Source organism: Poecilia reticulata, chromosome 19, assembly GCF_904066995.2.
Source record: "Poecilia reticulata chromosome 19, P_reticulata-male-v2, whole genome shotgun sequence".
NCBI lineage: Eukaryota > Metazoa > Chordata > Actinopteri > Cyprinodontiformes > Poeciliidae > Poecilia > Poecilia reticulata.
Window position 1 is genome coordinate 1649299 of NC_088848.1, and position 26750 is coordinate 1676048.

Here is a 26750-nt window from a genome sequence, read left to right on the forward strand (position 1 = left end):
TCCGGCCTGGACTTTTATTAAGCATCTGAATCTGTTCACTTTCAGGAATAAAAAAGTTTTTGAAAAGTCACAGAAATGTTTCCTTCCGCCTCTCAGCTTAATCACAAACTGGTTGGTGTTTGGGGAACCGGAACCAGCAGCGGGTTCTGTAACTGGGTCAGCCAGGCGCAGAGGAACAGAACAACACAGGCCAGCTTCAGTCTCATTAAAACAACCTGGAGGAGAGGAAACTGGAGGCACAGCAGATAAACCCGGCACGTTTTCCTTCAGTCACTCAGGGACATTGTAGATGGAAGAACAAATTAAAAAGTACATTTCTTAGAAAAGTCAAAAATTGCCAAAAAAAAAAAAACCTCAGGAATGGGATTTATCTCAGAAACTTCCCAAAGACCTCCCCAGATATTTTGGAAGTTTTCATGTTTCATCTTAAAATTTTAAAGTTTTTTTCTAGCAAATTTGCAAGTTTTCAAACAAAAATTTTCTATTTTTTTCTACAAAATTTGAGATTGATCTCCAATTTTTTTTTAATTTTCTCTAGCAATTTTTTACCTTTTCAAAATCAGAAATTTCCACTTTTTTCTAGTTTCCTAAAAATGAGTTTTTTTCTGAGTTTGAAAACTCATATTTGTTAGAAAACTCGCAAAGTTTAAAATTTTTTACTTTTGAAGCCAAAAAAAATTTTTTGTTCTAGAATATTTCTGAGATTAGAAAATTTCAGATTTTTTCTTGAAACTTTTTTGACTTTTCAAACTGAGAATTTTACTTTATTTTTCTTTGACAAGGTAATATCTCATTTTCAAGAGGGACCTCTGCAGAAATCTTCTAGAAAAATTCAGATTTTTTTGGCTGAAATTTACTCTTTTTTTCTATCTACCTCCCTAACACTTTGTCGCGAACGCCGTTAAAATCAAAAGTCCATTTCCTCCATAAAAGCAAATGTCTTCATGCAACAGAAGGTTCTCACCATCACAGGGTTTAAACTGCGGTGAATGATTTGTGAAGCTAAATCTTCCTGTTTGGGGTAAAACCAGTTATTTGGCAATCGTATCAGGATTTCATGACGTTTTGTAGCAGCTGGTCTGAACGTCCAGCTCTGATTCTGGATAATTTGGCGTCGTTTTCATTTTCACGCGCTGCTCGCATGCAGAACATGATCTGTAACTCAGATCTGCTGACGGGGCAGCAGGAGGCGGGAGCATCTCCCTGATGAAAGCACCTTGGTGTTCAGGAGGAGGAGCTGCTCTTCAGGCCAGCGGGTGAAGCGTAAGGCAGCAGCAGCAGCAGTGACCTCCAGCAGAGGTCAGAGGTCAGGCAGATGGAAAACAGTTCGGCCTCCGGGTTTGGTCGTGACGGATGGAGATAATTGTCGGGTCATTTTAGCCGAGCCACGGCTCTGTAGACGGCGAAACCCAGAACGGCGACGACGGCGGAGCCCAGAGCCACCCGCAGCCAGAAGGAGGCGCTGCTCAGGTCCGACCCGTTCAGGTGGCTGGAAAACAAACACGAACCAGCAAGAGGTTCCGTCAGAGCCGAGACGGATCTTCACTAAAATACAATAAAAAAGTATTTAAAAAGCTGATGTTATGTGGAGTTTTAGGCTGAGGCCACAATAACTTGTGTTTAACTCAGATAATATCAGAACAAGGAGAATCGTGATAATGTGTTAAAACATAAAGTATCACAAGATGCTCAACATTCTTCATTCTGATGTTTTATTGTTCCTCATTTTCTCCTCATGTTATTACGACTTTATTCTTATTTTGACTTAATGTAGCATTACTTAATTTACACGTTGTTTCTTGTATTTCTACATTATTATATTATCGTGACTTAATGTAGTACGACTTCATTACTTTATTCTCGTATTATTAAATGTTTTCTTGTATTATTACCACTATAGTCGTATTTTTACTAAATTTATTCTCATATTTTTACGACATTATTCCTGTGTTATTGTGATTTTATTCTTATTTTTTGTCCTTTCTCGTATCACTACGGATAAAAACTGCAGCCTGGCTCTAAACATCATGGAGTTCACCTGAATTCAAGTCCAAATGAATAAAAGCTGTGAAACAAGATGGCCGCCCTGACATCACTCTGAACTATGGAAACCCAAGGAATGCATCGCGAGAAAATACAGATTTTACAAGAATTAAATAAAAGAAAAAGTTTGATTAAGCAAATCTATTTATCACCCAGCCCTGTTGTCTTGCATCTAGGCCTGTCACGAAAACAAATTTTGCTGGACGATTAAATTGTCTAAAAAATTATTGCGATAAACGATAATATTGTTTCAAGACCTTTTGACAATGATTTAATGGAAATGACTGGAAATGCATGTGATTTCCTGCCATGGATAGATGCACTTTATTTTCAAAAGAACACGTAACACTGGAACTGATAAACTAAATCAGCTCCAGTGTTAATTGATTCTCAGTCTCCATTAACAAAAAACGTACTTGAATGAAAACTAAACATCATAAAGCCAAAGTGGAAATAAATATTGCATTAAACCAAAACAGTGCAGATAATAAAGTCTGTATACTATATTGCCCATCAGTAATCACTAGATCTAAATAGAGAAGATGGGCACATCGACTACCTAATGCAATAGTTCATGCCACACGATTTTTTGCCCCTTATGACAATCTTAGATCGTTGACCGATCCAAGATTGTCGCTGGTGATTTCGTAACCGATCATCCTGTAGTGATTTAGAGCGTCGTGGCCGCTCGGATCTAAATCAGGGGTTTTCCGTTAACGCTGAATGTGACAGGTAGCCAATCAGAAAGCGCGGATTCTCCTCCCGCTTTCTGAGGGGAAATTATGGAGGGGAATCCCAAACAGCTGCGCAACCTGAAGTCCAGCGGACATCGGAGATTATATGTGGAAACAACATTAATATTTATTTAACGTTTTGTGAAAGAATATAGAAATGACAAGGGGAGGAGTTGGAGCCAAATTGCTACCGCAGTTGATGAACCCGGTAAGTTTTCAGCTGTTCTTCGTTAACGTGACATAAATAGGTTATAATGATTTTCATTCTGTCAGGACTTTACGCTGAGCCACATGCATCACAGGTAGATTATAGTAAAGCACTGATTAATGCCCGATTTAAATTAGTTAACTGGACTTGTAGCCATTATTTTGTGTCCATGTGGCTGGACACCACACGGGCACGACGAACCCGATCGAACCGTTATACCTGGGATTTCTGTCAGCTAATGTGTCTCTCAGGTTTAGAAAATGGGCCGACAGCTTGTGTCGTGAGCGCTGGACATTACACTAAGAAAACGAGGAAGGGATTTGTCAGTGGAGAGCACCGGAGCTGAGCATTTTTTCATTCAGCGTCATCAACAGAAAGAAAAAAGGCAGGAAGAGACGATAAAGACGATAACTAAAATTAGGTTGATACATTTAATTTATCGTGCGATTTAATTATCGTTTATCGCAACAGGTCTACTTGCAAATTTCAAATCCACTTTCAAAAATACATTATTGACCCCAAAGTGAAATTATTTCATGCCGGTTCTGGTGTTGGTTCTGGTACGTACGGGTGCATGGCGGCCCAGGCCAGCCTGCTGTAGATGCTGCTGCTGGCGGCGTCGAGCGTCAGGCCGCAGAACGGCAGCGGCGGCGGCAGGCGGTGCTTGTAGCAGAACTCGGCTGGCGTCATGCCGTGGAACTGCTTGGCTTCAGGAAGATCCGCTTTGGAGGCGACCAGAACACACGGAACGCTGCCGTCCATGTAATGTTGCTAAACATGGAGGACACAGAGAAAACTAAGCCACCATGTTGACTGGCTGCTCCTCTGAGGAGCAAAATGAATTCAACTTCTATCGTCTGACTGGAAAATATCGACATACAGATGATTTTCATTTAATGCTTAATTTCTGCTGGAACTGTTGAGTCTCAGACACAATAACGCTAAAGCCGATATCACTAATGTCCATAACGCTAATGCCGATAACGCTAAAGCCGATAACGCTAATGCCGATAACGGTAATGCCGATAACGCTAATGCCGATAATGCTAATGCCGATAATGCTAAAGCCAATAACGATAAAGCCAATAACGCTAAAGCCGATAACGCTAAAGCCGATAACGCTAATGCCGATAACGGTAATGCCGATAACGCTAATGCCGATAAAGCCAATAACGCTAAAGCCAATAACGCTAATGCCGATAACGCTTATGCCGATAAAGCTAATGCCAATAAAGCTAATGCCAATAAAGCTAATGCCAATAACACTAATGCCAATAAGGGTAATGCCAGTAACGCTAATGCCGATAACGCTAATGCCGATAAAGCTAATGCCAATAAAGCTAATGCCAATAACACTAATGCCAATAAGGGTAATGCCGATAACGCTAATGCCAGTAACGCTAATGCCGATAACGCTGATGCCAGTAACGCTAAGGCCAGTAACGCTAAGGCCAGTAACGCTAATGCCAATAAAGGTAATGCCGATAACACTAAAGCCGATAACGCTAAAGCCAATCTTGCAAACACAGTTCTTGCTAACACCAATAAAGCTAACCCTGATAATGCTAAAGCGGATAATGCTAAAAATGCTAATCGGGATAACGCTAAAGCTGCTAATGCCCTTGGGGATTGTGATAAATCTGATAACGCTAATGCGCTAACTGAAACACATAAACTCATTAAAGCAAAACTTTAGTTTGTTTGATCTTTCTGATCTTACTAAGCTGAACCCAGGAACCAGGGAGAAACACCTGGACATCGACCTTTCACCTCTGCGACCTTGACCCCGACACTGACCTTGTAAATGCTGGCGCAGTAGTCGAAGGAATGGGGATCGCTGGCGTCGTACATGAGACAAGCGACGTCGCAGGCGGCGTCCGACGCCTTGAGGAACTCCATTTCCACATCCACCTCGTTCAGCTGCAGGGAGGAAGGCTCAGAGGTCAGGGAGGGGTCAGAGGTCAAAGGGCAGCAGCTCTGATACTTACCATCAGGTATTTCTCCTGGTTGCCGATCTGAACTGTATTTATGACATACGGTGAGAAGGCACTGCTGGCGTTTCCTTTACTCTGATGAAACAAAACCAGGAAATGAAACAGTTTAACGGTTTGCGGCGTCAAACGGGTTTTCGTTTTCCACCGATTATTTTTTCAGAACGAACCAGAACGCTGCGGCCCACGAACGCCTGGAGGAAGGCGGTCTTCCCGGTGCCGCGCGGCCCGATCACCTTGCAGAGAAACGCTGACCTCAGCGTCTGACGCTTTTCCAGATCCACATCCTTCTCCCGGGTCACTGCATCCAAAACATAAAACAAGTGAACGGCAAAATATGCAAAACGGGTTTTAAACCTCAACATTGTACAACGTGTAGAAATATTTAAAAATTAAGATTCACAGATTAGAAAAAATAAATTTACTTCCTTTAAATTTCAAACTTTTCCAAACTATGAAGATAAAAACAAATTAATTAAAAACGTAGATAATTATTTCCAGATTTAGTCATTTAATCAAACGTGACATTGAACTTTATTACCAAACTGTGATGTTTGAATATCAAACACTTTCCAGTCCTTGAAAACACATCAGTGAAACCGTTGTGTTTTCAAGGATTTCAAGCACCTGATCCAAACTGCATTAAAGTTCTGGGAACACAGACGAGCAACGCAACGTTTCCAAAAATGATTTAAAAGTAGCCAAAAAGTTACTCAGAAGAATAAAAAAATAAAAGGTAAAAAGTTACTCGAGTACTGATCAAATTATCAATCATTTAATATTTCATGTTTGTTTTTCATTCAGTGGGTAAAAAAGTAAAATTTTACTCAAGAGCATAAAAACTTTATAATAAAATAAAGTAGAGCTTAGTGAAAATAAAGTAAATTCTCTCTAAGACGTTACTTCAGTAAAGGTAACAGGTGCAGCTGGCTGCTGCCCAGCAGGTTGCGTCCCTCACCTGTGACGGCTGCGGTCTGCGACTCTTGCTCGGTCAGGATCGGGTAACCCAGGTAACCCAGGTGCTCCAGGCAGCGGTGGACGTCCAGGTAGGCAGAGAGCCTGAAACCACAAGCCACAGATTCAGCCAGAGAGAAAACGAGCGGCTAACGAGCGGCTAACGAGTGGCTAACGAGCGGCTAACGAGTGGCTAGCGCCTCGTTCACACGGCAGGATGTCAAAACCATGAAAAACCTTCAGTTTAGCAGGTTCAATCGAACAGATTTCACTCACTGGCATTCAGATCCCAGACAGAAAATCTCACCAAACCTCATCAAATTTCACCAAACCTCATCAAATCTCACCAAACATAATCAAATATCAAATCTCACCAAACCTCATCAAATCTCACCAAACCTCATCAAATCTCACCAAACATAATGAAATCTCACCAAACCTCATCAAATCTCACCAAACATAATCAAATATCAAATCTCACCAAACCTCATCAAATTTCACCAAACCTCATCAAATCTCACCAAACCTCATCAAATCTCACCAAACATAATGAAATCTCACCAAACCTCATCAAATCTCACCAAACCTCATCAAATTTCACCAAACATAATCAAATCTCACCAAACATAATCAAATCTCACCAAACATAATCAAATCTCACCAAACATAATCAAATATCAAATCTCACCAAACCTCATCAAATTTCACCAAACCTCATCAAATCTCACCAAACCTCATCAAATCTCACCAAACCTCATCAAATCTCACCAAACCTCATCAAATCTCACCAAACATAATGAAATCTCACCAAACCTCATCAAACCTCATCAAATCTCACCAAACCTCATCAAATTTCACCAAACATAATCAAATCTCACCAAACCTCATCAAATCTCACCAAACATAATCAAATATCAAATCTCACCAAACCTCATCAAATTTCACCAAACCTCATCAAATCTCACCAAACCTCATCAAATCTCACCAAACCTCATCAAATCTCACCAAACCTCATCAAATCTCACCAAACATAATGAAATCTCACCAAACCTCATCAAATCTCACCAAACCTCATCAAATTTCACCAAACATAATCAAATCTCACCAAACATAATCAAATATCAAATCTCACCAAACCTCATCAAATTTCACCAAACCTCATCAAATTTCACCAAACCTCATCAAATCTCACCAAACCTCATCAAATCTCACCAAACCTCATCAAATCTCACCAAACATAATCAAATCTCACCAAACCTCATCAAATCTCACCAAACCTCATCAAATTTGATCAAATCTCACCAAACTTAATCAAATCTCACCAAACATAATCAAATCTCACCAAACCTCATCAAATCTCACCAAACCTCATCAAATCTCACCAAACCTCATCAAATTTGATCAAATCTCACCAAACTTAATCAAATTTCACCAAACATAATCAAATCTCACCAAACCTCATCAAATCGCATACGATTTCCTCTGAAATCGTATGCGATTTCCTCTGACGCCGGCGTCTTTTAGCGCCGAGTCTTTTAACTCGGCGCTAAAAGACGGAACAAAAAAGAAACGGCGTCTAATGAAGGAGTGGAGAACCGACCCGAACCGACCCAAAGAGTCTTCACCAGAACCGGGGAGGAACTGGTTACATTTAGTAGAGCAACTTTTTTGAAAGAATGAACTTTTAGGAGTATTTTTACTATGCAGTACTTTCTAATCCTACTGAGTGAAATTTCTGAATGAAACATAAACACGTTTTAACCAGAAACTCACCATTCAGACTCTCACCTGCAGTTTTTGTTAAAGTTTCACAAGATTTCATAATGAAAAAGTGATTTGGAAAATTTCTTTGGTCTGATAATTTATCGTTTAGTTACTTTTTATTTGTACTCGAGCAAAAACACGTTTATCTCCTGCTTGAGTAAAATCTTAACGCCTCGGTTATGGTAAAGATTGGTGCCGATAATCTGCTCTGGCATAGCGGATGCGTGAACTCGGCTTCACCTACATCCACTGGCAGTGGTAGCCCCGGTTGGTGATGTAGCCCTGGTCCGTGGTCGGCACGGCCAGCAGGACGTCGGCGCCCCACGGCATGTAGGGACAAACGCAGAACAGGTTCTTCAGCTCCGCCGGCGACAGGGCGGCGTCCTGATCCTGAGCAGGAAAACAGCCGGACTCAGTAAAATCAGACGGTCTTTACCGGCCGACTTCCTGTTCTGGACTCGCCTCGTCGTATTTGTCAAACAGCTGCTGGAGGAACTGGTGGCCCAACTGGTTGATCTCTGTGCTGCAGCCCACAGGAACTCGGAGTCTGGAAACACAAAGCAGCCGACGAGCGAGAAACTTGTTTAACTTTTCCAAACACAAATAATCAAAGTTGATCAAGTTATAGAGTTTTAGACATCGTTACAGAGTTCTTACAGATCAGGAAAGTCAAACACATTTTATTTTAAATCCAGATTGTGGACGTCCTTAAAGGGCCGGCTGGTAAAACTAACGATAAAACCCCAAAAACAAACTTTGAATAAACACTCGATGATTTACTTCCTGAGGTTAAACACTGAATATCATTTCAGATTTCAGGTTGACGTAATTTGGCAAAATACAAGTGAAAACTACGGAAGAAAGCAGAGAAAGTTAATCAAAGTGCCAGGACGCGTACGGTGTGAAATTTAAACATTTTCCTTTGCTTACATGGATTTAAGCTCCTCACATCAAACTCGTCCAGTTTTAAACTGGAGGAAACGTGAGGCTGCTGAACCAGAAGCCAGTGAATTTGAAGCACGTTTCCTTTTATGCAGAGCAACATCAATTAAAATTAGTCCTGATTTCATCTTTTCTGCCCATTTTCTGTCTAAAGTCTTCAGAACAATAATAATAATAATAAATGCACCGACTCGGGGTACAGGTAGTCGTCGGTCAGCTCCAGGTTGTCGTCATAACCAAACTTCCTCAGGATGGTCCAGGTGGTTTCATGCCGGCCTCTTTGGATGAACAAAGTGTTTAGAAACAGAAAACCTGGAAAACAGAAACCCTGAATGTAAACGAAGCCACCAGATGAATAAAACCATCGGCCCCCAATGTTTCCCATGGGCCCGATGTTCCCCCATGGGCACGATGTTCCCTCACCGGCCCGATGTTTTCCCAACGGCCCCATGTTTCCCACCGTCCCGATGTTCCCCACCGTCCCGATGTTCCCCCACTGGCCCGATGTTTTCCCACCGGCCCCATGTTTCCCACCGGCCCCATGTTCCCCCACTGGCCCGATGTTTCCCACCTGCCCGATGTTTCCCACCGGCCCCATGTTTCCCACCGTCCCGATGTTCCCCCACCGGCCCGATGTTTCCCACCGGCCCGATGTTCCCCCACCGGCCCGATGTTCCCCCACCGGCCCGATGTTCCCCCACCGTCCCGATGTTCCCCCACCGGCCCGATGTTCCCCCACCGTCCCGATGTTCCCCCACTGGCCCGATGTTTCCCACCGGCCCGATGTTCCCCCACCGGCCCGATGTTTCCCACCGGCCCGATGTTCCCCCACCGGCCCGATGTTTCCCACCGGCCCAATGTTCCCCCACCGTCCCAATGTTCCCCCACTGGCCCGATGTTCCCCCACCGTCCCGATGTTTCCCACCGGCCCGATGTTTCCCACCGGCCCAATGTTCCCCCACCGGCCCGATGTTTCCCATCGGCCCGATGTTCCCCCACCGTCCCAATGTTCCCCCACTGGCCCGATGTTCCCCCACCGTCCCAATGTTCCCCCACTGGCCCGATGTTTCCCACCGGCCCGATGTTCCCCCACCGGCCCGATGTTCCCCCACCGGCCCGATGTTTCCTACCGTTCAGCGTCAGGCCGTTGTCCTGGACGCCGTCGCTGGTGTTTTTCCACACCACAGTCTTCACGTCCTCCAGAGCCTGCGGCGCCAGAGGATTCCCAAAACACGATTTCTAAACGGAACATTTTAAACGTTAGCAAGAAAACTTTGGTTTTAAACTACGGCTGGACAATAAATTAACAACATTGTGTTGGACACATGATCAGCGTCAACGGATATTAGAATATTCACCGAACCGCACGGCATTCTGGGAGATGAAGGCAGAGGAACCTCTCACGGCTAGCTAAGCTAAGCTAACTCACTCTTTGGTTGCCTAGCAACAACCGGCTGGGTAGCAAACCGTTTCCAGTTCTCCCAAACCTTCGGTTACCTCAGGGGTGTCCAAAGTGCGGCTCGGGGGCCGAATGTGGCCCTTTGACTAATTTATAATTTAGTAACGTTTTGTAATTGTTCTAGGATTAGATTTTCCATCGCGAGTTTATGTGAAATGCTACAAGTTTTCTTTCTTTAGCCTTTTTATTTCATTAGTTTTGCCACAAACATCCAGAGATGTTTCACTGAAAAACTCCATCCGTTATATTTGCCTAACACAGCAGAGGCTGAAGCAGGAAATTCTCATCTTTGTGTTTTTGGAATAAACTTAAAAAAAAAGAGAAAATAAAAAGCCCAAAAATTAAGGCAAACATAAAACATTAAATGTTTTATTTATTGTTGTACATGTAATAAAAATAAATCACATTTTGAGTCTTTAATTGGAGGGAAAAAAAAAATTTGGCCCCCGAATACTTTGAACTGAGGGATTTTGGCAAAAGCGTTTGGAAACACCTGGGTTGCCTAGCAACCAGCTGCCGGGTGCCTGGGTTGCCTAGCAACCAGCTGCCGGGTGCCTGGGTTGCCTAGCAACGAGCTGCCGGGTGCCTGGGTTGCCTAGCAACGAGCTGCCGGGTGCCTGGCGCAGCAGCAGTTTAACGTTTTAACCGCAGAAAATAAAAAACATCGTAAAATGAAAACTGGATGAAACAGGGACGAAAACGCCACGAGTTTATTTCAGATAGTGAAAACATAAAACTAATCAATAATTATTGATTTTGACCAATATGTAACTTATACTGTGATGAGTTTTTCAGCCATGCTGTCCAGTCGTAGTTTTGGGTGAAACATATTTACAGACAAAGTTTTCTTTTTTTTTAAGAAAATCTCTTGTTTTAGCCTTTTGCTCCATGTAGTGATGGATACTTCAGTAAGCTAGCAGCTGGAGGTGCAGCTGGTTCTGAACCTGGAAGCTGTTGAGCTCGGCGTCGCTCAGGATCCGATCGTTGTCCTGGTCCGAGACGTAGAATATTCTGCTCAGAGCTCGAACACAAGCTGGCTTCAGCTGCAGGAGAAACAAACAAACCGTTATTAAAGCTTCTGCAACACGAAACATTTATTTCAGACGGCAGAAAAAGACCTGCTTGTCCTCGGGGTCGTAAAGCGGAGCGGTGGGGTGGAGAACGGCCTTCTGGGCGTAGTAGAACAGCTCAGAAATGTTCTTCAGGTTCTTCGCTGAGCACTGGGAGAGAACCGGGAACGCCGGGCGTCAGGAAGTGAAAGTTAAAGCAGAATATCGGAGCAGGAAGTGAGCAGCTTCACCTCAACGCACGTCTCGATCTCAGAGAACTGGTTCATAATGGGAAGAATGGTTTCCATGGAGCTCCCACTGCGCAGGTCGGATTTATTCCCAACCAGGATGATGGGAACCCTGGCAGACACCATCATGTTATTACAGAAACAGAGGATCCGGCCCTTGGCTAAAACATTGATACGATGCTCCACATGCAACTCAAAACATGGCAGCAGTTGAAGGTATTTTCCTAACCAGGGGCGGAGCTAGACGTTCATCCAACGGGGCCCAGCATGGTAAACAGAACCAAACGTTATTAAACTGGAACTAATCATTTTAATTTATTCTTCATCAGTCTTCAGTCAGAGGCTTCTTCAGATTCGCTGTAACACAGACTGCTACAGGAGATCCTTCCTGCCATCACTGTCTACAGTACTGGGAAGAATCTTAATGAGTTACATCATTTAAACTGTGATTTTATCAATAATCCTGATGACTAATCAGATTAAAAATGGCCTCCCTCTCTCTAAAATCATCCTGCAGCAGAAGAAGAGTCTGAACAGGAAGTACGTTCCTGACACAGAGATCTCACATCCTGTAAAACGGCGGCCATAAATCATGTCCGTCTCCATCTCCACTCTGTTCGAGCGCTAAAGTTTCCAGCTGTAGCGACCCGTCGATCACCTGGCGCTCCCCTCTAGCTCCGCCCCTTTCCTTAGTGAATTCCCTTCGTGACACGCACTTGTTTCCTTTCTCTGCGTCTCCGTTGACGAGAGGAATCCACTTGGTTTTAATCTGGAAACGAGAAACCATGAAAGTCTGAGCAGAATGAGGTGATGCTGGTTGGTATAACCTGGACGTCCAGCCGTTACCTTCTCTATCGTGTCCTCGTTGGTGACGTCATACACCACACACACTACGTTGGCCTGTTGGGCAAAACAAGATGGCGGCTTATGAGGTTTAAGATGCTAAAAATATCCAAGATTCAGGAAGAGACCCGACATGATGCGACACACGGGAAAAAAAACCTCTGTTGGTGTTTTTTGGTTACCTTAGCTGCTGACGTGTTTTCTTTGAACCAACAACTAAAGTTTCTGTTTTCAGTTTTACCTTGTAAAAAAAAATCTAAAAACTAAATTAGCTTAAAGTTAAAAATAAAGAAAACAAACATTTTTTATTTTAACTCCCTGACAGAGAAATGTTTTGATGGCCGAAATGACAAAAAGTCTGAAGTCAAGATGTCTCTTTTCTAAATGTTCATACAGCCGGATGGATGTTACTACTGGTGGAGACGACAGAGAAGACGACAGGAAGTGGTTTTAAATACACAAACTTAAATAGGTAAGATTTTAAATTACATTTCTTATTTAATGAAAGCACAACGGCAAAATCTTGTTTTTTCAACATTAGCAGAATATCAACAGTTTTTATTGTAATGAAAACACAGCTAATGATTGGGTAATTGCATCATTTCCTGTTTGCATTCTAGCGCATAAAAACGCATTTTCTGCTGCTGCACTGTGTTTTTGTAAACCTTCGTGTTTCTCCTACTGGTCGACTGAAACACGCTGGATGAGTTTTATCAATAGATGGCGGTGAATTTACCTTGACGATTTCATCTCTGAGAACTTCATCGCTTTGTTCCTTTTCTGATGGAAACAACAGAAAACCAAACAAAACTTAAAATGTTGCCATTCGGATGATAGTTTAGATTTTAACAGCAGCTGGTGCTGCAGCTCCGGTACCGGAGTAATCCACGATGTGAGTGGGAACTTTCTCAGGAGTCACGTCGGCCGGGATGGTGATCTCCTCGGCTCTGGGTGGAACCTTCACAATAAAAGCAGACAAGTGTTTCAGGTCATAATGTTACGCCAGAGTTCTCCGTCCGCAGTAGAGCTGGACAACATGGCTGAAAACATATCACGATACGTTTAATATCAGTCGATATCGATAACTATTGATTTTTATTTTTTTTAAGTCGGACTGTTGCTGTAATTTTCCTGTTTTATCCAGTTTTAGCCGTTTTGAGGCAAAATTGTAAACTTGAAACAACTAACTGTCAACAACAAACATGATTAATCATTAATGACGATTAATCGATTAATCACTTCAGCCTTATGGGAAACTGATTAATTGGCTCATGGATGGACAAAAGAACAAAACATTTAGAAAACAGAAATAATAGGAACAAAAACTGGAATTCAAACATTTTTCACACATTTATTCCATTAAGATTCAACCAAAAACGTTCAAACTCAAATCGATACGGAAGAAAGTCGTATCGAATTTCAGTTTTTTATGACTTATTAATGAAAAAGTTATTTTAAAAAATCACCAGAAATGCATTTTAAAGATGAACTGGAGTTCACTGGGCGTAGCAGAAGGTCCATTTGGTGCTTTTTGTCAGAAATATGCATTTTAAAGTGAAACCCTGGCAGCAGCGACACTTACCCGCTCTGGAAACTCTTCTCCCACCAGAGACATGATGAGGGACGTCTTCCCCACCTTGGCTGCAGAAACAGTGAAGCATTGCTTTAAAAAAACTTAAATACTCTTCACATTATTGTAGGAATATGGACCAATATGATATAGAATAAACATGGCGGGTCCCTGTGAATATCCTTTTGAAATGCATTTTCAACTGCATTGATGCAGAAAATGTAGCCTAAAAGTTTGTTTTAAAGTGACTTTTCTGCACTTTTTTCCCCCAAAAATAGAAGTTTTGAGTAAATAGATCACAGTATTTTGGAGATACAAGTAATATAATATATAAAAGCATGCAGGACGGTGAGTCCCGAATAACAGAACAAGCCAGACGTGATCTGATGTAGCAACCAGCTATTTACTTTAGTGAAATATAATTATGGGAAAAGTTTTGATGTATTAATTTTTTTTCTTTTCTACTTAAATAATATTTTAAGGTAGTGCTGAGATAACTTCACTGAATGAAGAAAAAACACATTTTATCCCAAAATGCACCAAATACAAACCAGCAGCTTAAGTTTAAGTGAGACCTCCTGTTCATACACCAGCTTTGTTATCCTGCTGCACCATTTGGAGGTCAAGTGAATTTACAGTAAACACATTTACTGTATGTATAAATTTTACATTAAGTAAAATTCATACATTCTTTACTTAATGTATAAATGTTGCAACATTTATACATTAAGTGCTTTAACTGCTCGTTATGAAAAAAGTTGATTTGGAAATATGTTTCTTTTGCCTTTATTTGATTAATTTCATATTTTTGTTCTTTGAAAAATCTGATTTAGAAAATAACCTTATACTTTTGTTAGTCTGATTAGATTATTCTTCACAAATTAAATCACAGGTCAACATAGGATAAAGTGACAAAGCGCGTTCAAACTGAGGTAAAAATATAAAAACAGCAAATTTACAACATAGGAAAAGTTACTGTAGTTATTAAAAATAGTATAAACAAACCAAAAGCAATGTGGAAATGAGGATAAATTAGAAAATGTTCGAATCTTAAACTATGACTAACTTGTGTATAAGATTTAAGTTTCATGTGTGTCGTTTTCAGTGACTATAATACAAATGCACTGAAGGTTTGCACCAGTTAGCTTAACCATCAGTTTAAACTTAGCAGCTAAAACTCATAAAGCTGCCATTTAGGAAATTAATACTTTAAACACATCAAATTTGCCAAAGCATAATTTTATCGTTAAACGTGGAACCGTTTCAGAAATATTAAACGATGCAGCTTCCGGAACAACCAAAGTTAGTTAGCTGCTACGGCTAATGTTTGCTAGCCGTGTAGCTTCTTGTCAGCTGTCAGAGTTGGATACTTACGTTCCCCCAGTAAAAGTATCCTGACGTCTTGCTTCATGTTTCCTCACTCTGGGAAGAAGAGCTAGCCGGGCCGAGCTGCTACGCAGACATTTATCTTTCATTTGAACGTCAAAATTTCAAGATAAACCCAAACGTGCGCCTTTTCACGCCGATTTCCACCCAAGGTGAAACCCGTTTGCTGTTCCGGTTCACGAAGCGGAGGGCGCAGAACTACGACCCCTGCTGGACAGAGTGGTTACCACAATCCAATATGGCGCATAGGGGGAACATGTGCAACATGATTTCTAAGCTGCTGTTGGTGGTAGACGACCCAAAAACAGAACTAAAACAGCAGCAATACCAGTAAATAAAGCAAAAACTAAGAAATTATTCAAGTAAGACTAAAAAAGTATTTGTAAAAAAAACAAAAAACTACTCCAGTATGAACTGCCTGATCATAATGTGACTTAGATTTTACGCCATCAGACTATATATATATATATATATATATATAATGTGCAAATAGTTTTTTTTAAAGGAAAAAAACAAACAAATGAATAACAATAAAAAATAGTTTTTAAGCACAATAAACACTTCCAAATCATTTTTTCTATAAAAAAACCCCTCTGAAATGTGATTTTAATGAATTAACAGCAAATCTATATATAAAAAAACAAAAAATAAAAGAGCATATTAAAATATATTAATTAGCTTAATAGTTTCATTTTCAAAGTAAACTTTCAGGCCATTCACTAAAGGGACACCATTATTGCATTTTAGGTAATAGTTTATTTTTGTATCTAAAGAAGGTATTAAATTGTTTATTTGTACCTTTTAATGTATTTCTAATGTATAGTAAAAAGGCTTAAATGAAAAACCAGCATTGTTTATCCGATTAATCTTTGATATAATCGATTAATTGATAAATTGTTAGTTGCAGCTGCAGTTTTGTTTCACTTTTTAGTCATTTTATTTTTGGGTATCAAAGTTAAAACCTCAGTTTCCAGCAGTTATTTGTCTAAAAATGTGAATTTTCCTGATCCTTTAGGTCTCCCACATAAAGACCCATTTAAATACCTGTAGGTTGATGTTTGTAACAGGATAAAATGTAAAAAATCTGGATATATTTGCAAGGCTGCGCCTGTAGAAACGGCCGACATGCTGCAGTTAGTCAGTTTGGGCTCATAATAACGGCTAGCCGCCAGTTTCTAAAGCCTTTAACAGATGATTGTGCTCCAGCAGGAACATTCACTCCAAGAATATTTGCTTTAATGTCATGAGACCTCGATTCCAACCCACAGACCCGAACGCTGAAACTGAGAAGCCACACAGCAGAATCTCTCCCATAAAAAAGGTTTATTTTCAAAACTATACACATAAAAATCTAATTTAGATTCATAAAAATCTGTGGAACAATAAACGGATAAATAAATCTACAGAAACAGAGGCTGGGTCAGAGGCCCGGCACGTCCCAGAGCAGAACCTCGTCGTACGCGACGGAGAAGAGAAGTGACCCGGACGGAGAGAAGCGGCACGTCTGCAGGCCGTCGCTGTGCTGCAGGAAGTCCTGGAACCGTCCGCTGGTCGTCTTGATCAGCTTCAGGACCCGCTCTGAGGGAGGACAGGCGCCACATGAGGATCTGGTTCACGTCTGGTTCACACTGACAAGATCTGGTTCACACTGAACAGATCTGGTTCACATCTGGTTCACACTGACAAGATCTGGTTCACACTGAACAGATCTGGTTCACATCTGGTTCACATCTGGTTCACACTGACAAGATCTGGTTCACACTGACAAGATCTGGTTCACATCTGGCTCACACTGAACAGATCTGGCTCACACTGAACAGATCTGGCTCACACTGAACGGATCTGGTTCAAATCTGGTTCACACTGACAAGATCTGGTTCACATCTGGCTCACACTGAACAGATCTGGTTCACATCTGGTTCACATCTGGCTCACACTGAACAGATCTGGTTCACACTGAAAGGATCTGGTTCACATCTGGTTCACATCTGGTTCACACTGAACGGATCTGGTTCACACTGAACGGATCTGGTTCACACTGAACGGATCTGGTTCACATCTGGTTCACACTGACAAGATCTGGTTCACATCTGGCTCACACTGAACAGATCTGGTTCACACTGAAAGGATCTGGTTCACATCTGGTTCACACTGAACGGATCTGGTTCACACTGAACAGATCTGGTTCACATCTGGTTCACACTGAACGGATCTGGTTCACATCTGGTTCACACTGAACGACTTTTTGCAGCAAGTCCAAGAAAAACCGTCTAATCATTTTCTGGTTTTAATCAGTCATGATCTTTCTGGTTTCATCCTTTTTTCCCGCTCTTTTCGCTGCACACTCGTTGCCATAACAACCGACGCCACTTTGTTTCAGGATTCAGCATCAAAAACACCAAAACGTTTCCCACAAAGAACAGAACATTCAGTCCGTTACAGTTTCATGTTTTCAGGCTTGATGTTCACTTTACCGTTATTAATTATTGATCGCCTGAACGCAGCGGTGATTGATCAGCTCATTTAAACACCTGGTCTGCCGACGATCGGTCAGAGTTGGTGTTTAGTCGCCTTTTTTGTATTTTTTTAAACTAAACCGAAACAAACAGGATTCCACAGCACATCTACATGTTACGGTTGTCATGGTCAAGCTAGCATAACTGACCTTCCCTCTCCCTCGACATTTTTTTCTTCATTAAAATATTTTCCTGACCTTATTTAGTTCTCATAATGTTGACAGTTGGTATCAAAGCACCACGACCCTTTTTCTTTTATGTATTATGCATGCATGTAAGATTTAACATGTTATATTGACAATTTAACAGCTAAAACCAATGCTAGTCATCGTTAGCCAGCAGCATTAATCGTCCCAAATAGTCCCAAACGTGAGTCGCCATCTTTGTTACCAGTCCTCACCTTTGGACCCCACAGCCAGCAGGTGACCCTTGGGAGACGGGCTAATGCACGTGGCCCAGTGGGTCAGCGAAATCTTCTTAATGATCTGAAGAAAACAAACGGTTTACTCCTCCCAGTCTGGACAGAGGAAAACGACAGGAGACAGGAAGTGAAGCGTGATACCTGTTTTTTGGTCAGGCTGTAGAAGGACAGCTCTTTCTCCAGGCCGAAGCCGGTGTAGAGCAGCAGCCTGGGGTCTGCTGGGTAGAAAGCAGCCAGGCTGGGCGGCAAACTGTCCTCCTGACGCGTTGAGACACAGATTGGGATCATTTATACTAGAGAAACAAAACAGGAACCTGATCCTAAACATGTGAAACTTCCTCCTGTCACTGCTGACGTTCAACTCCAAACTGATAAACACCAAGAATGAAAACCAAACACTGATTTAAAACTAATGCTTTTAAAAATGTGGGAAGATGTAAGGAGTAATAATCCTGCCAAGGATTTGACAGGTAGTAACCAGAGGTTAGTATTTATCGTATCATCTATGGTTATAAATGTTTATTTATCGTTATGATAAATGTTAATTAACGACGCTTGAACACAATTAAATTGTCCGAATTGTCGGGATTGTTATTTTTTTTTTAACCATCTTTAATCCCTGCCTGTTCAATAAGGTGCATCAACAACATGAAAATGTGACTAAAATCAGAAACTTTGTGCATTTCGTGTTTCCTCAGGAATCAGTAAAAGATAAAGTAAAAACCAGGAGCCGAACTTCAGAGCTGGGCGGAGCGGGAAACGACAGCCAGTCCAGCAGGTCACACTTCTCCTTGGACCAGTTGGCGGCCCAAACGCTGACCCGTCTGTCGGCGCCGGACACCAGAAACATCTCGTTTCCTTCCAGCCCAAACCGCTTGCACTGAGGTCGGAGAGAAAAAGAGCCCCGAGATTTTAGCTATGGTCCAAACCGTCATGGTCCAAACTGAAAGCAGGATCAAATAAACTGTTTTAAAAGCTTAACTCTGCTTGTTCAACCATTTTTAACTTTAAAATGTCTAAAAAGATGCCAGATATTTACATAGAGTTTGAATATTAGATCCAGGGCTGGACAATAGATCAATGATATATTTTGTGATCGACTCGCAGTAATACTAACAGATCAGATATATTTAGTATTTATCAGAATATTTAACATATTTTACATTCAGGTTATTTGCTTCAACTCACTCTCCCTCTCTTTGGTTGCCTAGCAACAACAAGGCACTAAGCAGCAGTTTCACATTCCCCCAAACTTTGGTTGCCTAGCAACGACTTCTTGGGTCAGTTGCACAGCAAACAAAAAAATTTCGCCACCAAAAAAAAAAAAAAAAAAAAAAAATGAGGAGGAGAGAAAACTTAAAACAGGAAATACAGTTTGGTTGTTTTTCAGATATTTAAAAACAAGAAACCAATCAGTAATTATTGATATTAACTGAAACAAAAAGCCCAAACAGTTAAGAGTTTAAACACTGAACTGTTGGACACTTTTTATTTAAGAAATAACATAAAATATATATTTTTAATCTGGTCACCTGATTAAACGTGAGAATAACTGAAACAAATATTAAACTAAAGGTCAGCTGTGGCCCTGATCCTGAAGGATCCTGAACCTGATGGATCATGATCCTCATGGATTCCTGATGGATTCCTGATGGATCATGATCCTCATGGATTCCTGATGGATTCCTGATGGATCATGATCCTCATGGATTCCTGATGGATCATGATCCTCATGGATTCCTGATGGATTCCTGATGGATCATGATCCTCATGGATTCCTGATGGATCATGATCCTCATGGATTCCTGATGGATTCCTGATGGATCATGATCCTCATGGATTCCTGATGGATTCCTGATGGATTCCTGATGGATCATGATCCTCATGGATTCCTGATGGATCATGATCCTCATGGATTCCTGATGGATCATGATCCTCATGGATTCCTGATGGATCATGATCCTCATGGATTTCTGATGGATCATGATCCTCATGGATCCTGATCCTCATGGATCTTGATGGATCCTGAACCTGAAGGATCCTGATCCTCATGGATCAGGATCCATGATCCTGATGGATCATGAATCCATCAGGATCCATGATCCGGATGGATCCTGATGGTGTTTTAATCACCATGAGGTGATTAAAACCTCATGGTGGTGTTTTAATCACCTCATGGTGATTAAAACACCTCATGGTGTTTTAATCACCATGAGGTGATTAAAACACCATGAGGTTCACCGATAATAGTTTCGGTGAACCAAAACTATCATCAAAAAAGTCTGGTTTCAGTTCACACCTGTTCGCTGACGCTCTGGATCGAGTTGATCGCTGCTCCTTTGTGATCCCTGATGACTCGAATCGTTGCTCCACTGATCGGGCTGCTGACGGCGACCAGACCCTTACTTCCTGCTGAGAGGATCACATGACCTGAAAGAGAGACAGAAACATCAAAAAGGAATCCGTTCGTTCCCGCAAGCAGGAACGATTCATTATGACCAAAAATGAATCGGTGTCCAATCAGCAGGCCCCGGGCCACGGTTTGGACAGCCCTGCGTCGAGGTCGGTGTTGGTCGTGGTTGGTGAGCGTGACGCGGCGTTTTCTCACCGCTGGCGGAGTAAGTGATGGCGGTGACGGCGTCCTGATGGGGACGCAGCTTCATTTCCATCTGAGTGGAGGCCAGCTGGAAGATCCGGAGCGTCCCGTCGCCGTAGCCGGCGGCGATCCGCGATCCGTCGCTGCTGGACGACGGACTCCAGCACAGGCAGCCGCAGGCCTGAGCAGCACAAGGGGCAAAGGTCAAGGTTCACTCAGGGCTGGACGATACGCCTGAAAGGCCTATCACCATCAAAGCGTTCCATATCAGTGGATATCGATAATTACCAATTAGTTTTTTGTTTTGAATATCTGAAATACCGCTGGCGATTATCCACAGGTTTCTCTCCACGTTGTTTTTTTTATTTCTTAGCAGTTATGAGGCAAAAAGGGGGACAACTTGAAACTGCCCCAGTTACTCAGGTCGTTGCTAGGCAACCAAAGTTTGGGGAAACTTGAAACTGCCCCGGTTACTCAGGTCGTTGCTAGGCAACCAAAGTTTGGGGAAACTTGAAACTGCCCCGGTTACTCAGCAGGTCGTTGCTAGGCAACCAAAGTTTGGGGAAACTTGAAACTGCCCCGGTTACTCAGCAGGTCGTTGCTAGGCAACCAAAGTTTGGGGCAACTTGAAACTGCCCCAGTTACTCAGCAGGTCGTTGCTAGGCAACCAAAGTTTGGGGCTACTTGAAACTGCCCCTGTTACTCAGCAGGTCGTTGCTAGGCAACCAGAGAGCCAGTGGATCCCAACCTACTGAATATCCTATCAGATGTTGTATCTATTGATTACTGATCATGTGTTTATCACAATATTATTTCTGATTATTGTCCAGGCGTCGTTTCGCATCACCGTGTTTTAATTCTTCCTGCAGGTGAATCACTGACAGGTAAGTTACAAAAATACATTATTAAGCAGTCAGGCTGATGAATAAAGTGGGATATCGTGAAACAACTAATAAACTTTTTATACCTCAACATTTGGTTTGTCTTTATTGCGTGTATGCATTTGGTCTGCAGGTAACTGTCATCACTGCAGGCGGCTCTTTGAGCCTCTTTTGGTAAATTACTGGTTTGTAAAGCGGTATTTTGTTTGGTTTTATTTTCTGTAAAGTTGTTAATTCAATGAGCTGCCAGCGGCTGCAGAGCCGCTGATGCTCCCCACCTGGTTGATGACCTGGAACTGGACCACCAGCTCGAAGCTGCCGGTCGACCAAACCCTCACGCTGCCGTCCTGGCTGCAGGTGGCGAAGCGGCTCTCATCGCAGCTGAAGACGACGTCGTTGACCTGAACGGCAGAGCAGAGCGTCAACAGGGAGACGGGTTGGCAGCACGAATCCTCAACTACGACTTCTGACTTTTTGCTCGTTTTCGTTTTTCCATTCGAGTTTCTCCTGCTTGTGAAAACAATCCAAGTGCTTAAAAGAAGCAGCCATATTTTTTTGCTGTCTAAAAAATCCCAGCCCCGTTACCTAGCAACACAAGCTGAACTCCAGCATGGTTGGTCAGCTGGTTTTCCAGATATATGCGCTGTACAATGGCTGCTGGAAAAGACAAAGTGTTTGTTGTTGACTTACCATCCGGAAATCACTTGCTGTATTCTTGTCGGTTGTGCAGGAGACCCTACTAACACTTTTCAAAGCTGTGTGGCTGTCTAATCTGTTGGCTGAGCGTAAACACTGAGGCCACCAGCGGCTCATTCTGAGTGAAAATCTCATTATGTAAGAGTTATTTTGTGCAAAACGTGATGAAGATGCTTTGTTTAGGCCACAGAGCCAACCAGTTTCAGGAAGCAGGTTAGTGTCGTCGTGAGTTTTCCAGTAAGGTTACCTTTGCCCTGTGTCCGCTGACCAGCCGGATGATGCTGCTGTCTGACCAGTTGATGTACCAGAGCGTTCCCGCCGTGGTGCCAACGATGCCCATGTCCATGAAGCTATCGAAGGCCGCGCTGACCAGCGTCCCGTCCAGGACGACCTCCTGCTCCACCACGACCTTCGACCCTCTCAGTTTCATGCTGACCAAAAAAATAAAAAATCTGACGTCATGAATCCGTTTTTCACAGCTTCAAATAACACATTAATAAGCAGTGATGAGGTGAACAGGCCAAAGAGTCAAGCCTGGTGGGGACAGCATCATCATGTGTCAAGCCTGGTGGGGGCAGCATCATGCTGTGGGGCTGCTTCCTCTTAACACTGATGAAAAACTTCCAGTCCCACTGGCAGATTACTTAACTTAAAACATGGAAAAATGTTTTGATATTAGTGAAATAACCTGCCAGTAGAACTATAACTGGGTTGCTAGGCAACGGGCTGGGCTTGGCTGGGGTTGCTAGGCAACGGGCTTGGCTTGGCTGGGGTTGCTAGGCAACGGAGCCAATGGAACTAGAACTTTTTCATCAATATTTAGGAATTAAGGTTTCTTTCAAGTTAGTTTTGTCTTATTTCAAGTGAACCAAGATATTTTTGCAGTAGAAAATGAAGAAACTAAAATCTGGTATTTTAGTTTGTTTAGTTTTTGTTTTTCTGCCTGAAGCCGTCAGGAAGGTTTCGAGTTACTTCTGTGAGGAAATTCTTCTGTAACGATGGAAAATGGAGCAGATCGAAGATTCTAGAGCAGCGGTTCTTAACCTGGGTTCGATCGAACCCAGGGGGTTCGGTGAGTCGGTCTCAGGGGTTCGGCGGAGCCTCTGCCGACCGCGGAGGTAAAGACGACTTGTGTAAAGTCGTGATGACGCCCCGCTTTGCCATCACTTGCTGCAGAGGATCACGTTACATTGCTTAGCCAATCAGAGGATCACGTTACATTGTTTAGCCAATCAGAGGATCACGTTACATTGCTTAGCCAATCAGAGGATCACGTTACATTGCTCAGCCAATCAGAGGATCACGTTACATTGCTCAGCCAATCAGAGGATCACGTTACATTGCTCAGCCAATCAGAGGATCACGTTACATTGCTTAGCCAATCAGAGGATCACGTTACATTGCTTAGCCAATCAGAGGATCACGTTACATTGCTTAGCCAATCAGAGGATCACGTTACATTGCTCAGCCAATCAGAGGATCACGTTACATTGCTTAGCCAATCAGAGGATCACGTTACATTGCTTAGCCAATCAGAGGATCACGTTACATTGCTTAGCCAATCAGAGCTGCGGAGGAGCCCTGATTGAAGGAGTTCCACTCTCAGCATGGATTTCAACTTGTGTCTTTTTTTACTTCAGCAAAGCTCACAGTTTTTACCAAATTCTATAATCTAAATCTGCTCCTTAGTCGCATCTTTTCGGGTTTGCTACTGCCTCTAGTGGCGTGGAGGTGGTAACGCAACTAATATAATTACATTACTAAATCAGAATACCGCAAAGTATTCTGTGTGTCTGGGGGGGGGGGGAGAGGAATGAGAAGGGTTCAGTGAAGGCGCATATGAAACTGGGGGGTTCGGTACCTCAAAAAAGGTTAAGAACCACTGATCTAGACGTAACAGGATAATTTCTCATCTGGACAGAAAATGTACTGAAACGCTGGAGCAGTTCCAGGTCAGATTAAAAGCTGGACAGACGACAGGAAAAGCGTCTCGTTACTCTTTAACGCTGCAGGTCGTCTCAGCAGACTTCATGCCCTGAACCGCCTCAATCTGCCACAACTGCAGGCGGCCGGTGGCGCCGCCCGTCAGCAGGCGATTCTCTCGACAAAGCAGAACTCCTGCAAAACAGTTACATCTATTGTTCAACTCAACAGGGACAAAGTGAAACGAAGAACCCGGCAATACAGAACCGTCCAGTACCGATCTCTCCCTCATCTGCTCTCCAGACCATGAAGCAGCGCTGCTTGTTCACGTCCCACGCACAGACATGTCCGCCGGAGGTGCTGGTTAGCAGGAAGGAGTCCATGTGGTAGCAGAGAGCGGTCAGCTCCACGTCGCCCACCTCTGGCGGCGGCGCCACACTGCACCTCGACACCCTGACGTCGGCGTTGGAGGCGTGCGTGTGGATGAGGCAGAAGTGGATCCCTTCGCTGCCCACGCAGGCCAACTGCCTGGCTGCTGTGGGGCTGAAGGCCGCGTCATGGATCGGCGCCGACATGCTGACACTGCAGAGCAACTGGACCGACTCCGAACTCCACAGCGCCAGAACCGGATCCCAGAAATCTCCTGTACGGCAAAAAACGATCAGTTACTATTTAGAATATCAGGAGGAAAACACTGCACAGTGGCGCAGTTGGTAGAGCTGTTGCCTTGCAGCAAGAAGGTTCTGGGTTCGATTCCCGGTCTTTCTGCATGGAGTCTCCATGTTCTCCCTGTGCATGGAGGGTTTTCTCCAGGTACTCCGGTTTCCTCCCACAGTCCAAAAACATGACTGTCAGGTTAATTGGTCTGTCTAAATTGTCCCTAGGTGTGAGTGTGTGTATGCATGGTTGTGTGTCCTGTGTGTCTCTGTGTTGCCCTGCGACAGACTGGTGACCTGTCCAGGGGACCCCGCCTCTCGCCCGAAATGTTGGCTGCAGAGGCACCAGCACCTCCCGACCCCACTGAGGGACAAGGGTGCAAGAAAATGGATGGATGGATGGATGAGGAGGAAAACACATAATTACAGCTAAACTTTGTGATCAGAAACAATCCGATGAGTTTGACAAACCAACAGAGAGGAAGAAGAGGTCGTCTCTGGAGAAGGCCAGGCTCTGCACCGCCCCCTGGTGGTGGGAGGCGGCTCCGCGGCAGGCTGCGGTCTGAACGTCCCAGATGGAAACGAGGCTCCTGCTGCTGCCAGCGGCCGACGCCAACGTCTGCACAAAACAAGATGGAGGACAGCTCAGACACCACGCCAAATGCTCTGGAGTTTATCACAACATGCAGCAGATATCAAAACAAATAAATCATTTACGCTCAATTACGTGATATATTCACACAGTTTGGACTGATTTTCACATCAACTGTTTCTAATCCATTATTTCTTGGTTTTCCTGCTTCTGCATCACAACGTTGCTGTGAAAAGCATCAAATATCTGTGAAACTCTGCATGTTGGATGTTTGTTGTTTAAAGCAGGAATTAGATGAAATGTCTCGTTTCCCTGAAAGTTTCTGAATAGATTCCTCACTATCCAGGGTCTAAATGTTAAATAAATCCAAAGATATTAACATTAAACATCCAAACACCAATAAACTGATTAATCCGTTTTAAAAATTTACAGTTTTCATTTAAGTATTTTTAAGAATATATTAAAAGAAATAAGTCATATTTCTAAATAAGAAAACAAACAATCCTTTAGTGAAGCTTTTATAATTTGTTATAATAATGATGTATGTCTTTTTAATATCGATATTAATAAATTAATCGGGCCAAAAAATTGGCAAATATTTCAGATTTTCCATCAGAAATGCATAAAAAACACAAAGAAAATATTTTAACTGTTTTAAAATAATAAAATAAGCATTTTATATCATTACTGCTCTAAAATATGTTGTTTTTGCAGAAATTGGCCTTTTTAAGAGTCTGAATACTTCAGTCAACGATTAATCGGTTACAAAATTAGTAGACGACTATTCCAATGATTGATTAATCGCTCCAGCATTTTGAAACCTGGACATTGAGCATCGCAGCGCGGATAAAACCCAGAAGCACCTGAGCGTCATTAGAGATGGCCAGGCAGGAGATTTCCTCGCTGTGGCCCTGCAGGTGACTCTGGGTTCCTGTGTGGAGATGCTCCAGCACCACCACGGCGCCGCAAGAGTACGCAAACAAACCTGCAGCACAGAATCACAGACATTTTCAGCTTAAAGGGGCGGTACCGTGTGTTTACTAGGTTTATAGCACAATCAAGAGTCCATGTTACCTGCAGCTGTTATGAAAGCACTACATATAACAAATGTGGCTTAAAATAAGTTTTACTTCCTGATTTAACACCTTAAAATTGGGCCTCTGTCTCTTTAAGAAGCTCCTGCTTCCTCCAGGAAGTCATCCCAACATGGCTCCTCTATTAACCCCCTTTTTTTTTTTTTTTTTTTTAAAGGTTTGGTTTGCTCCAGTGGCCTTTATT

General features: G+C 42.7%; 2 protein-coding genes across 6 annotated transcripts in view; both read right to left on the reverse strand.

Annotated features, from left to right (window-relative positions):
- On the reverse strand, positions 1 to 15396 carry rhot2 (ras homolog family member T2). The gene is made up of 19 exons (XM_008436345.3): positions 15180 to 15396; positions 13818 to 13876; positions 13112 to 13193; positions 12972 to 13015; positions 12239 to 12292; positions 12109 to 12161; positions 11396 to 11504; positions 11214 to 11315; positions 11040 to 11138; positions 9767 to 9875; positions 8828 to 8948; positions 8157 to 8241; positions 7939 to 8084; positions 5935 to 6035; positions 5147 to 5277; positions 4974 to 5054; positions 4783 to 4905; positions 3554 to 3756; positions 1 to 1489 (listed from the first exon to the last, which is right to left on the reverse strand). The coding sequence occupies exons 1-19, from the start codon at positions 15214 to 15216 to the stop codon at positions 1372 to 1374; spliced, it is 1857 nt and encodes a 618-aa protein (XP_008434567.1). The 5' UTR covers positions 15217 to 15396; the 3' UTR covers positions 1 to 1371.
- Positions 15397 to 16497: 1101 nt separating this feature from the next.
- The window catches only part of wdr90 (WD repeat domain 90), a 32295-nt gene continuing 22042 nt past the window's right edge, over positions 16498 to 26750 (reverse strand). For 4 of the 5 annotated variants that reach the window (XM_081600549.1, XM_081600548.1, XM_081600546.1 and 1 more), the window contains 12 exons: positions 26336 to 26457; positions 25352 to 25499; positions 24502 to 24867; positions 24299 to 24419; positions 22549 to 22732; positions 21884 to 22006; positions 20737 to 20905; positions 20428 to 20558; positions 18853 to 19008; positions 18270 to 18386; positions 18108 to 18192; positions 16498 to 16769 (listed from right to left, as the gene is read on the reverse strand). In XM_081600549.1, the coding sequence (XP_081456675.1) occupies positions 16612 to 16769; positions 18108 to 18192; positions 18270 to 18386; positions 18853 to 19008; positions 20428 to 20558; positions 20737 to 20905; positions 21884 to 22006; positions 22549 to 22732; positions 24299 to 24419; positions 24502 to 24867; positions 25352 to 25499; positions 26336 to 26457 (1880 nt within the window). In that variant the 3' untranslated portion in view covers positions 16498 to 16611. The remainder of the gene's footprint in view (positions 16770 to 18107; positions 18193 to 18269; positions 18387 to 18852; positions 19009 to 20427; positions 20559 to 20736; positions 20906 to 21883; positions 22007 to 22548; positions 22733 to 24298; positions 24420 to 24501; positions 24868 to 25351; positions 25500 to 26335; positions 26458 to 26750) is intronic. The other variant, XM_081600547.1, reaches the window with a different exon arrangement.